At 47.1% G+C, this 14,185-nt stretch overlaps 1 protein-coding gene across 1 annotated transcript; it reads right to left on the bottom strand.

The window, feature by feature from the left end:
• Positions 1-242: 242 nt before the first annotated feature.
• Positions 243-13,581, bottom strand: LOC142767182 (uncharacterized). The gene is made up of 11 exons (XM_075868403.1): positions 13,546-13,581; positions 12,697-13,047; positions 11,694-12,008; positions 10,294-10,447; positions 9,386-9,475; positions 8,127-8,365; positions 7,082-7,160; positions 6,485-6,726; positions 4,962-5,186; positions 1,948-2,091; positions 243-621 (listed from the first exon to the last, which is right to left on the bottom strand). Exons 1-11 carry the CDS (start codon positions 13,579-13,581, stop codon positions 265-267), a joined length of 2,232 nt encoding a protein of 743 aa, XP_075724518.1. The 3' UTR covers positions 243-264.
• Between the last annotated feature and the right edge of the window lie 604 nt (positions 13,582-14,185).

The following is a 14,185-nucleotide window of genomic DNA, read 5'->3' on the forward strand; positions in this document are numbered from 1 at the left end:
CCAACCTGACTAAGTAGTGCTCCGCCAACAGAAACCCGAACAAGGGGGATCAGCTTCGGCCCGTCCAGAGAGCCCATGATGTGGTGGCCAAGGCCTAGCCTGCCCGTCCCAACGTGAGAGAAGCCCACTGCGCGCTAGTTGCCTCTCTCAAGGCTACAAGTAAAGTACTATCATCCATCCATCGTGGCTCATCATTGTCCCGCAAACCGAAAATACGTAGCCGGCGTTAAGCATAGAATGTAGTGGCGTGTCTTTAATAGCGGCTTATAAGTATCGGCATTCGTTGGGAACTCTCTCGCCAGGCGCCTTCCCGCAGGGAGTGTCGATGAACCGTTTTCGCGCCTTGTACATGACCATGCAGCGTCGGTCGGGCGGAATAACGACGGCAGGACTGAGTCCACCACCCATGGTGCAGCTCAGCGCGCAGTGCATGACGAGAAAGAGCTGCTTGCTCGAGAGCAGCACCCCTGGCAGCGTCTGCGTGTAACCGTTATCAGAAGCATTGGAGTGGCGGGCTATCTGGAAGGCCAGGTAGGCTATCCTGGAGCCCAGGAGCTCGTCAAGACGAGTCTCTTTAGGGAGGTCGCTTTCCTCGAGCCTGCTCTGCCGTCGAGTGTCATTCTGCGCAGGAAAACAATCCAGAAAAAAATTAATTAAACATTTTTTACCTGGTTCCCACTTAGGTGTATGTTCAACCTGGTCGGTCAGACACCATCACTCTTATTTCTCGTTAAAGGAGACCAAAGACAGATGGACTTCAATAATGGGAACAGCTTACAAACTGGCAGTCAGTCTTTTTCAAACATGTATACAGAAAAATTACGTTAGGACTCGCCGAGCCGACTAGGACAACACGAGATAGACTCAGCCGGACTGCAGTGGGCAGAGGTGCATTAAAGAGGGACGGCATTGTGCCCTACCCTCCGCACGTGGGCTTGAGGAGCTTGATGGTTCGGAGAAGGACTAGTTAGACATATGACCCTTTTGCCGAGGAGCACGTGCAGAAGAAACTGTAGTCGCACGATTGAAATGATTTGAGACGGCCGCACAGGAAATCAGTTCAAAAGTTGTGTAGCGGGCGACAGAAAAAAAAAACTGTTTGGCAAGCTACACAGGAACCTCGGTGAGCTATGTCATTATGTTGCGTATCAACCCCCTCGTTGGTTTAATAATGTTAAGTCACAGTCACGATAGTTTGTGTGAAGCACACGTGAAAAGTAAAAAAAAAACTACATAATTTGACTTAACTCAAGGAATAGACAAAAGAAAGCTAATAAAACTTGTACGACGATGGTCGCAGGATGTACTATGAACTCGTGTCTTCCATGTCTTCCCGTGGTGCGTGTTATAGTGCATGTACGTGCGGTGTCCATTGCCCAATGGACTAATTAAACTTTACGTCCATTCTTAAGCCAAAAGAAAGTAAGTGGGTGTATAGGGTGTTCTTTTTTGAGGAAGTAACTGCTTTTCCGGCCACTACGACTGCTCCCTTAGGGGAGCAAGGACAAAGGGCTGAACTCTTTGTCCTTTATTAGTCATTCTGCTGAAGAACTAACTTTTGGTCCTGAGCCAAAAAAAAGTTAGGGGCCATAGGGGTCGTTTTTTTGGGGGGCGGGGGGGAAGAATAAGTGCGCTGCCTTGACGGTTGCTCCCTTATGAAAGCAAGGGCAAGGAGCGAACTGATTCGTGGACGTCAGCATGTTAGTCCGACCGGTCGCCCCTCCAAGGAAGGAGTTTCAAGTCTTGACGGTGCTTTAACTAGTGCAGTTACGCGCAACGTACATTTCAAGTTCGTTTCTTTTTCAATTTCCTCGTTTCCATTGAGCAATCCTTTCCTTGTTTTCGTTGTCTGCTGGCTCTTAAGACTGAATAGTGAAATCGCGTGCGTGGGTTTCGTTTAGATACGTATGCGCTTCAAAAGTTAACGTGAACATCTGCTTTACTTACCTCACTGTAACCGGCGTAAAGACAGTACACGCTGCTGCCAGTCACTTGGTCATCTTCGTCCCAGAAACGACGCCAGCGCTCCCCTACGGCCGGATCGTCGCGTCGCCGTTTGATCAACTCGTGCGCCATGGCTTGCGCGATGATCTGGGGTAATGCGCAAATGTTGTCACGTGATCGTACGCTAAAAAAAAAAACTCTTTAGCTAACGCCAGGGAGTGCACTGGGAAACTCCGGTGCCCCCACGATAAACCTTTAAAATAAAAGATTAGGGAAGCTTCCTATTGTTGGCACCAAGTCTGAATAAACTGGGAAGCTTGGCAGCCTGCCTTGTTTTTTTTTTACTTCTCTCTTTATTTCTTTCTTATTCCTTTTTTTGTCACTACATGTTTATGTCGCTTTACCTTTCTTTCTATGTTAGTGTACTCTCCCATTTAGTGCTTTCATTCTGTCATTCCTCGTATCTCTCTATCTCCGACTTGACATACTTCTCTCTCCCTTTCGTTTTCTCTCTCACTTGCTATTCTGCTATTTTCTATAGTTTTGTGTCTATATCTTCCTCCATCCGTCTACTTGTATCAGTCTTCCTATTTCTGCCATTTTCATCCCTCTCTATTTCGCCCCTTCGCTTCCTCCTCCTCTTTTTTCTTTCGGTGTCTCTGCATTCGTTCTCTCACCCAAGAGGATGAGGAGAACAAAGATAGCGTGTGCCCGTTAAGGTTGGTGATATTTTTCTCGATCTGCGCATATTCACCAAATTCCAACGCGCACCCGATTCACATGACCCAAATATATATATATATATATATATATATATATATAGAGAGAGAGAGAGGATCAGAGTTTCTTCCGGCTACCGTAATAAAAGTTATAAACTTCAAAAATAGTGCAGTATAGGAAACAAAACAATAAAATAACAATATCCCGTACCATCTCACGGAAACTTGTACCATTTCACTTACATCCTCTGAAGAAGGCTGGTCGACCAGCCGTAACTGTTACGATTAAATAAATATTTTATTGTTTTATTTCCTATACTGCACTATTCTCGAAGTTTATAACACACACACACACACACACACACACACACACACACACACACACACACACACACACACACACACACACACACACATATATATATATATATATATATATATATATATATATATATATATATATATATATATATATAATCCCGATTATAACGTGCACCCGTTCTAACCCGCTCCTAACCTGCGCGTAATTTTCACGAATGTACGAAATTTGCAAAAAATATTTTGTTCATTCGCCGGCTCATCTTCGATATCTGGATATCGCCCCGCTTGCGGACCGTGGCGGCCTCTGCTCGAAGTTGCGCACTCGAAGGTCGACTTCGGGAGCTTTCGCCAGTCGCGAACGTCAAGTGTACGGCACGCCTAAACGACAGCCTGCACTTGTGTTGCCGCCGCCTTTCGTGTGAAAATCACTTAGCGTTTGAAATAACGTATAACGTCCGGTATTATCGTGGCAAACACGACGCGTTTTCGCGGTCGCTGCATCCATTCTTCGACGAGGTGGCCCACAGATCGCACAATGACAGCACGGCGCCTCTTGCAAATGTCTCCAGCGAAGCAGGAAGCCGCAAGTAAATGAGCTTTCATTGTTGCCAGCAACAAATAAATGGTCACACGCTACAAAATAGCCATGACGATGGGCTGCAAGTGTTGCAACCCTTGTAGAAGCCAAGTCCGCCTGTCGAAAATTTGCCTCAAGCGATGCCACGCGTTTACGAAATTTATAGGTAAAAAAAAAAGAATTGACATTCCCAATCGGTTGCATTGTCATTTCCTATCATCTTGGAGCTTTTAAGCCGTCACAACTGGTTCTACATGTCATTTCGATGCATGTTAAAGAACTCCAGGTGGTCGAAATTTCTAGAGCCCCCCCCCCCCCCCCCCACTACATGACGATAGTTATAGCGCAAGAACAGAACGACAATGATGATGATGATGAACCTTCAGCTTTGCTGGCACTCGCCCACAAAGGGGGATCGGCCAAGAACCGGGCGGTAGGATCATCAAGTATGCTAATTCAGGCATTCAGGTAGTCTCGTAGTCGTAACAAAGAGACCAGAAGTACACGAGGCCTATTTGTCGTCGTTATGTTCTCGCGCTATAACTATCGTCATGTCATACCAACTAGCCCAGACTGCCACACAACCACTACGGCGTCTCTCATAATCATAAGGTGGGTTTTGGACGTTAGCCCGAACGATTATTATTAGACATCGAGAGTTAATTGCAGAGGTGTTCATTCACACTTGGCCCTTCTTTAATTCGCTTTCACGTCGGCGTTATTCTTGATTCATATTTCATTCACATTGATCTTCTATTTAATGCCTATAGAGTCTTTTCATAATCCACAAGTGCCGTTTCCGGCACTGCAGATACCCGTTCGCCCAACCAAAGGTGGCATATGTCGTGCTTACAGTGGAGACGCAGTCGTACTTGCGCATGCTGAGTTGCGCTTGTCTGTTCTGCGTGCTTATATCACTTGAGGGAACAGAGGCCCTCCTCGTTGTAGTGTATAAGCAAGCGGCGCTTGAACACGCTGTTTCCAGAAGTGACAGGCTGTCATCACTTATAGGGTAGGTGCATCGCAGGAAGGGTAGCTTTACAAGATGGCTGACGATTGGGGCTTGTTGTCTCACGACCAAAAATGTTGAATTGTGCTCACAGGGCAACGACTAAAGAAACTGACGACATACAGAGCACATTTTGTTTTATATAGCTTTCCTTCGCGTTGAAATTTGTAAGGTATATGCATATATATTACACGAAACACACAAAACATTCATTCGATCCACGGTGTAAGAATAGTTTCATTCATTCATTCGAATCACGGTGTAAGAAACTATTATTACACCGTGATTTGAACGCGCACATATATGACTGTCCACCTCTTCTCCCGAAATAAAGTCATTCATGGCTGTATACGACCCTGCTGTTAGGGCAGATCGACATAAAATGGTATACCTGTCCGAGAGCGGCGAAGTTGTACGCTGGCAGTGCCCTGACGTCATAGTAAGGCGGTCTAAAGAAGGCCGCCAGCGAGTCCACGTTGACCACGGATACCATCGCGGGTAGCAGCGCCTGCACCAGCGGCGGCAGGGCGTGCCACGCTCGCAGACGTCGCAGCCACAGCTTGGGGAAGGTGGGGGCAGTGGTTGCCTGGTCTTGCTCTGTGGTCGTGGCAGTGTCCTGCGGCACGCGGGTGTTGGGGACTACAAGTAAGGCTCGGTGGGGAGCCAGACGTGGGGGTGCTAGTGGTTAGAAGACGAAGGCGCCTAATTTTTGCGGCCCTGTTGGGAGCACGGCTCACGTTACAACTCGCGCGATCTCTCTCTCTTTCACACACACAGACACACACGCACGCACACACACACACGTGCGCGTTTATAAACGGCCGTATGAACCCCTTGGCCACAAAGAAATAATAAAAAAGAACTGATGAAAGCTTGCGATGAAAAGTCCGTAGGCTCGACACAACTCCTGTTTACGGATTTTTCATTGCCACAAGGAGCAAGACTAACCAGGGGGTACGTGGCGCACCAGGTCCGTGTCCCCCCTCTCCCCCCGAAATTTTTTTCGCCATGGCAAACACAGCTTAAACAATGACCATTTCAAATGGGTGCCCACCCTGACATCGAGGTGCCACCGCCCCCTCCCGCCCCCCCCCCAAGAAAAAAATTAAAAAAAAAGTTTCTGCCTACGCCCCTGAGCCTAGACAAGTCACTCGAACGCGAACGCCATCTTCTTTTTCTTCTCCGTCGATTCCATTAGTTCTACCTTCCCTCTCCGCCACCCCCCCCCGCCACCCTTATTTCGAAAGCTCTATTTTGCACCAGAAGTGGTTCTGCGTTGCCTTCAGACTCCAGGATAGGACACATCGGAAGCTTTCTTCAACTCACGTGGTTCTGCATTTCGTCCCTAGATCGACCCACGTTTGACGAAGCGGTGAGGTCGTACGTGTAATGGCGTTCATTATGTGAAGTCGCGTTTTGTGAGGTCTAAAGACAATGTTCTGGCGGTCCGTCACGTATTGAAGACGTAAGGTGACGCCATCGGTTAATGCTTTTTTTGCAGCACCCGTGTTGGCGCCGCCTACACCGACGCTTTAGTGGCGGCGCTAAGGGTGTGCACAGGGACGCTGGAGAATCCCCTCCACCTTCAATTTTAGCCTGCCCCCTCCCCGTTACCCAAGAAGGAACATAGTCAGAACGCAATGGCTAAGGTCTCCGCCTCCCTGCCCCCCCTAAAAAAACTCTGGGATCGTGGGTGCCACCCCCTCTCGGTAAAATAATCTTGACGCCACCCCTGCCACGGTTACGTTTTGTGGTTTATGAGACATTTAAGTAATTGTGCTCCATTCACGCATATCTATCGAAGAAACCGAGCACGTCCCATAACTCTTCGAATGAAATTGGAATTCCTAATGCAAAATTCCGTCTGCGCACGTAAAGTGATAAAGATGGAAGGATAGCAAAAACGTTCCGAACCGTCCTTGTATCTCCAAGCGCCCTGTACAGGTACTCGGCCTCAGAGCTCCCTCCTGGTGACTCCGGGAACAGTGCGACATGTCGGCTCGCAGGCGTCGTAGAGCCTTCTGCGGACGCTGCCTTGCTTGCCACGACATCTTGTAGCTTCGCTCCGTCCCTGAAAACGAAGGCCACAGCGTCCTGGAATTCGGCCATGAATCTGGTCACGTTCGATATGGTCTCGATTGATACGGCATTTTCGCCTGCAATAATAAAAGAGAGAGTTGCAGATAAATGTCATACGCGGCGACCAGATGGAGTCTTATCCTACGTTGGCTTAAATAGAAAAGGGCAACGGGAGAGATAGGGGGAACAATCAATTTAGGAAGACATTGCAGCATGATTGATATCGGTATCCAAATTATTGCTCCTTAACAGCCGACAGGCGTGCGCAGGATTCTTCTTGACGGGGGAGAGGTGGGGGGCAAGTTTCATTCTAATTAATAACGCTTTTCATACAATGCGATACTAGAGATCTGAATATTTTGAAGATTACACAAGTGCGCAGCAGGCAATTATCCGAGTTTTGTGGTATACACTGAAATGTGCTCTATTCACCTTCCAGCATGTCCAGTGCTTTGTACGGCACGCCGATGACGTTGTCCACAAGGCGATGGCACTTGTCTTCCTGTGTTAACTGGACAATAGAAAAGAAGATCCGAGGCAAGATACTTTTTGAGACAATTAATACACATAACTAATTGTTAGCATCATGAGATGCTAAAATATTGGAGAGAGCATCATTACAGCAGCAGACGACCGGTGCTTGTCTTCCAGGGGTAACTAGGAAGTAGAAAAGAAGATCCAAGGCAAGATGCATTTCGAGACAATTCACATAACTAATTGTTGGCATCATGAAACGCTAAAACATTGTGGAGCATCATTACAGCAGCAGATGACCGGTGCTTGTCTTCGAGTAGTAACTAGGCAATAGAAAAGAAGATCCGGGGCAAGATGCATTTTGAGTCAATTCACATAACTGATTATTGGCCTCATCAAATGCTTAAACGTTGTGGAGCATCATTACAGCAGCAGACGATTGGTACTTGTCTTCTAGTGTTAACTGGACAATGGAAAAGAAGATCCGAGACAAGATGCATTTTGAGACAATTCACATAATCAATCGCTGGCATAATGATAAGCTAAAACGCCACGAAACAGCATTACAGTATTAGAAGACCCGACAAAGGTCACAAACGTTCACACTTGATGTACTAGCCCCCCCCCCCCCCTAACGAACGAGCATTGTTAAAAGAATGGTGGCTTGTGAAGCATCTGAGATGAATTTACTCTCTTATGTTATAAATGCAGCGAAAAGAGACATGTAGCTGGTATCAATGAAAGCTCTGTTAGATATTGAGCAGTCCGCGATTCTTGTAGGCAGACACATTCTCACGGGAACCTGATGGACTTAAGTATACTACTACGAAAATGTCGTCATTGTCATCAACCATTTCGAGTCTTTCTAAACGTATTTAGATAATTTTGTGAAGATGTCTACGTGATATAATTCCGAGCTATTGTGCTCTCAATCATGCGAGAGACATTTTTGTGCCTGTTGCTGTGTTCTGTAGATAGTATAGCCTACGCAGCGCCATCTAACCATGGCTACGCCGTCCAGGTTCTCGTACGTGCCCGTCCTGTTGAGAGCCTCCAGGACGTCCAACTTGGGTCCAACCAAGTAGCGAAGAACGTGCCAAGCCAACACGAGTCGGTTGTTTAGTCGCTGCTCTGGACGCGACAGGTATGCCACCATGGCCAGCGCCTGCTCTTCTGCAGTCACGTGCTCGTAGGAGGCGTGCTTCGAACGGCCGAACAGAGTTAGCAGCTCTTTCCAGTGGTCTGCGGGGCATAGTAGTGACAAGTTCTCGAACTCAAAATTAAATCTTGCGAAATGAAGTTTCGCCACACCATTTGTGCTTAGAGTGGTGAAATATTGTTGAAATACAAGCGCGCAACTGTACGCACGGACTTAGGAAGACGGCTCTCTGTCTTCGCGTGTTGTCCCGTCTTCCAAGGTCCCTGAGTAGTTGTCGTGCTCGTATTTCAAGGAATACTATGAATCGCAAACTCGCCCAATCAGACATCTTGTCCAAGAGTTCGCGCATCATTTGCCAAGAGGTAACGAAGCTATCTCGAAGAACTGGTTGAGCGTTAGCAGACTTACAGTATTGTCGAAAAACATGCATTCCAAGACATTGTTTTTATTGACTGCACATATCGTATACAGTGGTTATGCGAATAAGTTAATGCGAAAGTGGCACGGTTTCTTATGCACTGTGCTAAGGTGACTCAAAGGGCAAAGCCATCTTGTAGATGGCAGCTTTCGGGCACCCGTTTCTGCTTTGAGCGGTGCCGCCGTTGGCATCGGTGTTACCAATGAGCGAACGACAACACACGCCTCAAGCGTTTGCAGTTTCCGCGGCAATATGTAACGAAAGTTACATAGCTGCAACTTCGGAAACCGTAACTTCAAACGCAGCTTCACCCTCCGAGCCGCGTATCGTGATTGCCGGTGATCTTTTTCTCCGTCGGCTGTATACTCTTTAACACCCTCCTTAAGAGCTTTTTTGCATCAGACGTGATGTTTTCGTTTCGTTCCGAACACACTGGCACTAACAAGTACTGTGCAGCCTTGCCTAATACAGTCACAAATGACCGAGAAGTCCAAAGTTTCCTTACACTCGTCTTTAGTACTTTGGCCGCCGCCTGAACGGAGTTGTGATAAACCAAACAAAGAGCTCTGCTGAGCAGCGTGGACAGGGTGGACGAATCATACAACGGTGAGTGCATGCACACGCCGTTGTATGATTCGTATAGGATTCGTTGTATGATTCGTTGTATGATTCGCTGGTAACTGACCTTGTCGGATGCCGGTGCTGTTGGACAGGCTTGCGATGCTCAATTTCACAGGTTGATCGGATCCGTAGGTGGCGTTCACGAACTCTGAAACTGAACACCACGAAACAGGTGTGTACCCGAGTGTACAATATAGGCATGCAACACATTCCAAGATACAGGCGACAAGGGGATTTTGAGGAGTACAAACGTTTGGACTTCTAACAAAACAACGTACACGTGGATAGTACTGAGTTAGATCTTCCTTCAGTATGTCGCTTACCATCGCGAAACTGAGGGGTTCGAGTCACAACTTGAAGCGCAAAGCGAGTTTCCTGCGCAACGGCTTCGAAAAAGCTTTGAACACGGGGAAGTGCTGGAGCCTTATTTTTGATAGCTGGTCATGCCTTCTTCAAGGCGGCAAATTTTCAAGGCATATTCTACCTTGAAGGCAAACCACGTGTTGAAACATTGGCTCTAGCGACGCGCACTGCTCCTCTCTCCAAGCATCTATACTTTCCTGGACTTTTGCCCTGCGTAAAGTGTATTTGCTTTAGTATTAAAACAATAGAGTAATTTCACGGTAATATGAACTAAACTATCCCGTAGAAAACTTTCACATTATGTCGTAGTAGTGATTGCCACAGGATGGTGTCGCGATCTTTATTGAACAAGAGCACTTACATTTAAAGCGGAGGATAAATCTAACAGCCAATAACCATAGTACGTTGTTCGGTAGGCAGCCCACCCGAAGGGTGGGAAGTTACAACAAAAGCCTGACGTGGCTACGATGAATAGTTTTGCCGATAACGTCTCTGTGACGTCACGATGTTTTCTTAGTCGTCGCCGAGTCTCAAACGTTCCAGACGCGACGAGACACATAAGACTCAGTATCATGTATACGCTTGCGTTTGGCTGCTGTAATTACTTACTTTCATCATCCGAATCCATGAGCTGCTCCTTGATGGTACTGTTCCCCACGAGAGCATAGTGGCTCAGGAAAGTCCGGTAGAACCCTTCAATGTCCTCCTCTCCCATTGTTCGTGAAGCGGTGATGAATTCATTCACCTCTGGGTTTAGGGCAATCTATAGACAAAAAAAGTGGCCACTTTTGTATTTTTTTGTTGCGACAACTGGTTCGCAATTGTTGCACAGTGACAATGCTTCTAAAGTACGAGTAAAGGTCTTTGTGTTGTAGCCTGTAGGAGACACAAGGAAGCTTCTCTCAGTTACACGGGATCGACCTCTTTCCCGCTTACTGAGAATTGTTCCTTTTCTCTTTCTTAATCATGTAAACATATCCAGTTGAGCATATCCCGTTACGCAAGCCCATGCTCCAAAGCTCTCTAAAGAGCAAGTCAGCAAGAGCGAGTAGACAGACTCGTGATGTGTATACACACGAGGCGAATAAAATTTCGCCTCGAGGCTCCGAGTATCAAGATCTGGAAACTTCAGCAACTGCGTGCAGCGTGCGTATGTCGTGCACTGCTGTAACACATATACGCCGTTGTAGCATTTTCACGGAACCCTTGTAACAATTGTAAGAATTGCACGAAGGTCACCCATTTTCATATAATATTTGTCTTCATAGGTACTCCAGATAACTGATGTAGTGTGCTGTGATCTATTTATTTTTATTGGCCCTTCTAAACTTGTCAAGTCCATAGTTCTACATATTATTTTCGCAATTTCTAGCCCTGCGCTCAAAATCCAGTTTATGTCGGAAATCAAGGGTGCTCTCTATAAGTTCTCTCTCAAATCTCCTTTTTAAGGACCAGTGTACATTACAAGGTGTACTTCTTTTTTTTTTGAAAAGAAAATACACGACAAAATGTTCTGAACTTGCTCATAGGAATTTTATAATCGGAGATGAGTTTCAAGACACGTGTGGGATTCCTTCTCTGTGTACTCTTGATCACATGCTTCGAGGTTCGTACGCACGATGTCTTGTGAATGATTGTGTCTCGACTAAGTCACCGTAAAAAAAAAATCATGTTCATCGGCCCTATTCAGGAATCCAAGCGGCTCCTTCATATAGAAAACGGCATACTCAGCCAACAAAGGTCTTTGCCTGTTTCGCACCTCTACTACTAGGCATTCCGACTGGGACTCATGTCTTAAATCTATCATATCAGAGCTGATGACTCATATCTTAGGTCTACAGTGCACACGAAAAACAGTGACTATACGGTAACGAAAGTGGCTGTGTATGTCTTCGTCGTGGACCGTGCTTTTCCATTTGCACTTTAATCCTAACATATCGACTCTAAAGAGCAGCTCAACACTATCGGCTCAACAGATCGCCTCATTTCGCGTTCCTATCCCAACTCACATCGATCACAAACGGTGCCGACGCCTCGCCGATGACGTTGTACTTGCGCGAGAACGTCACCGGGGCGACGATGCCATACTCGAGCGACAGCTCCATCATGCGTTTCAAGGGGTCCTCCGCCGGGTCGTCCACCATGTGACGTATGTCGAGATTGAAGCGCGACAGGAAAGAGAGGACATCCTGGACGCCCTCTTGCGGATTCCGCGCGTACTCCGCGCAGGACCGCATGAGTTCATCGCCGTCCGCTCCGACGGGTCCGTAATGGTAGTGTTCGGTGGCAGAGTCGTTGCCACTGCCATGCTCGTCCACCGAGTGCTTCGCGCGCAAAATAGCGTGAGGTGAACATATTAGGCCAAGATAAACACAGAAATAAAATAGTTAGGCGTTGCTTTGCTGTCGCAAACGCCAATGCTACGGAGTGGCGCTAATCATTCATAACTTCATGAAACACTAACTCACTCAAACTGCTTTGCATAATTAGGTCTTTTAGTAATCACAGGAACCTTAACTATCAGCTCAAGGGTCCACTTAAGAAAACCATAGCATATCCACGGAGTGAATGATGATGAGTGGGCGAAGCTCCGGAGGTACATCTGCAAAACTTGAATCCTCCGTAAATATTGCCCAGTCGATCATTACGTAAAGACGGCGAGCACGCGCTGCAGCCGTTTTCTGAGCCCTCCCTTCTACCGCCTTGTCTTTGTCGCTTATACTCGAAGCACACAGACTGCCAGCGAAAGAGGAAGCGCGCCAAGAGCGAACGGATTTTAACGCAAGAGCGAACGCGGTCTCTTATCACGCGTGAGCACGCATCGGATTAGAGTGAGTGCCGCAGCACCATCTCGTGAGCAATACGAGCACTAGCTGTGCGAGCGCCACGTCGCCATCGCCATCTAGTGAGCGCTCCAAGAACTAGAGGTGGCTACAAGGACGCGGGACTTGCCTACGCCTCAAGGAGCTTCGCCCCTAAATGATGCCCGAACGGTCGCTATTTAAAACACACCTCAGTTTCGTTTGGAGGGAAGCTCGGAAACGTGACCGTAGAGTCACAGACAAAAGTGTTCCGCTTCTTGCAAGGGTCCGCCTGGCGGCCGACCATGTTGATGAACCAGTCTTTTAGTTGTCGACACACGGAATCGTTGCATACGGCTCTGATGTTTTCGTGAGAAACTTTCCGTCGAGGTGTTTTGAAACTTCCGTCGTCATTGTCGTCGTCTTGTTCCGTCTGACCGGGCACTTTCGTCATCACTTTTGGGGGTGACGTCTCCAGACGAACGGCTGCTCGCGCCCTGTCTTTCTCTTCGGCAGGCTCTTCGAGGGCTGCTCGGGCCACCACCTTACGTGGGTCCGTTGTCTGTGGGGGAGTTAAAGGCAATTAACAGCAATCAGGTGAACCATTTCTATTAATTGGTAGGCTTTTACATTTATTTCACAACCACAATATCATTATATGGTGGAGGGCGTTGGAAAAACTCTATTTGGAGTCCTTAAACGCGCACTGAATGTTTCACAAACAATGACTTCGAATGCCGATGAATTTCGCTCACGCGGTGCTGAAAAGACACCCTCAAAGCGAGCGTCATACGCTTAGGCAAGCGGCCTTCAGGTCCAGTTTAAGGTAGTTTCATAACAAATTATATATACCTTGCAAATTTTAGCGCCTTCTCCAAAACACATTTCGGAAGTTAATGAAGTAGACTCACTTATAGCGCATAACGATCCACGAATCACGTGCCCAGAAAATCTTCATAATTCGCCATTGATGAGTGAAGTTAGTTATTCATCGCACGCTTCAAGAGTTTTCTCCTTTCGTATCGGCGAGGGTAGTGTCATACGCAGTGACGGGAATTACAAGGGGCAAGAAGATGTGCCCCTTGGTCAGCGTCATGAGAATGAACACTTTGACGACGAGAAAGATAGCACCGAGTGAATGGAAACACTAGCAGAAGACGCGTTTTCTTGAGTGATGTAAGTACTTGAGTGTGCTAATAAAGTTGTGTTGGAAGTTGGCGCCTGTGTTGTGTGTCTTCTCCTTGTGTACCCGTTCGTTTAGCGTTATATATACTTTTTCGTTTACAGTATGTACTAACAAGCCCAAGTTTCAACAGTAATGAGCACTTTATTTTATTTCTTCTTCGAACGTGGGTCTTTATTTTAGTGTGTTCTTTTTGAGCGTCGGAACGTGGCGACATGCCGCGGCGGCCACGGCAAGTATGCAGCTCAAGATGGTGAAATTCATGAGGGGCCACGGAGTTTTAGTATATGGAATCATTTGTAACTTCGAGGATTGTGAATTTTCGGCCGCTTTGCGGCGCTACAATGTTTAGTTCTCGTGTTCTCGAAATCCTCGACTACCGATCGGCCGCATTTTCGGACCATGGTGAGAAAGTGACGCAGGTTCGCTTTAATACCTCTCGCTCAAGCCATGTCGCATTCATCTGTGGAAGTTTACGTGACCATAGCAGTAGATATCTATCGATCTCTTGTCAAGT

Source organism: Rhipicephalus microplus, chromosome 7 (genome assembly GCF_043290135.1).
Source record: "Rhipicephalus microplus isolate Deutch F79 chromosome 7, USDA_Rmic, whole genome shotgun sequence".
NCBI classification, from domain to species: Eukaryota; Metazoa; Arthropoda; class Arachnida; order Ixodida; family Ixodidae; genus Rhipicephalus; species Rhipicephalus microplus.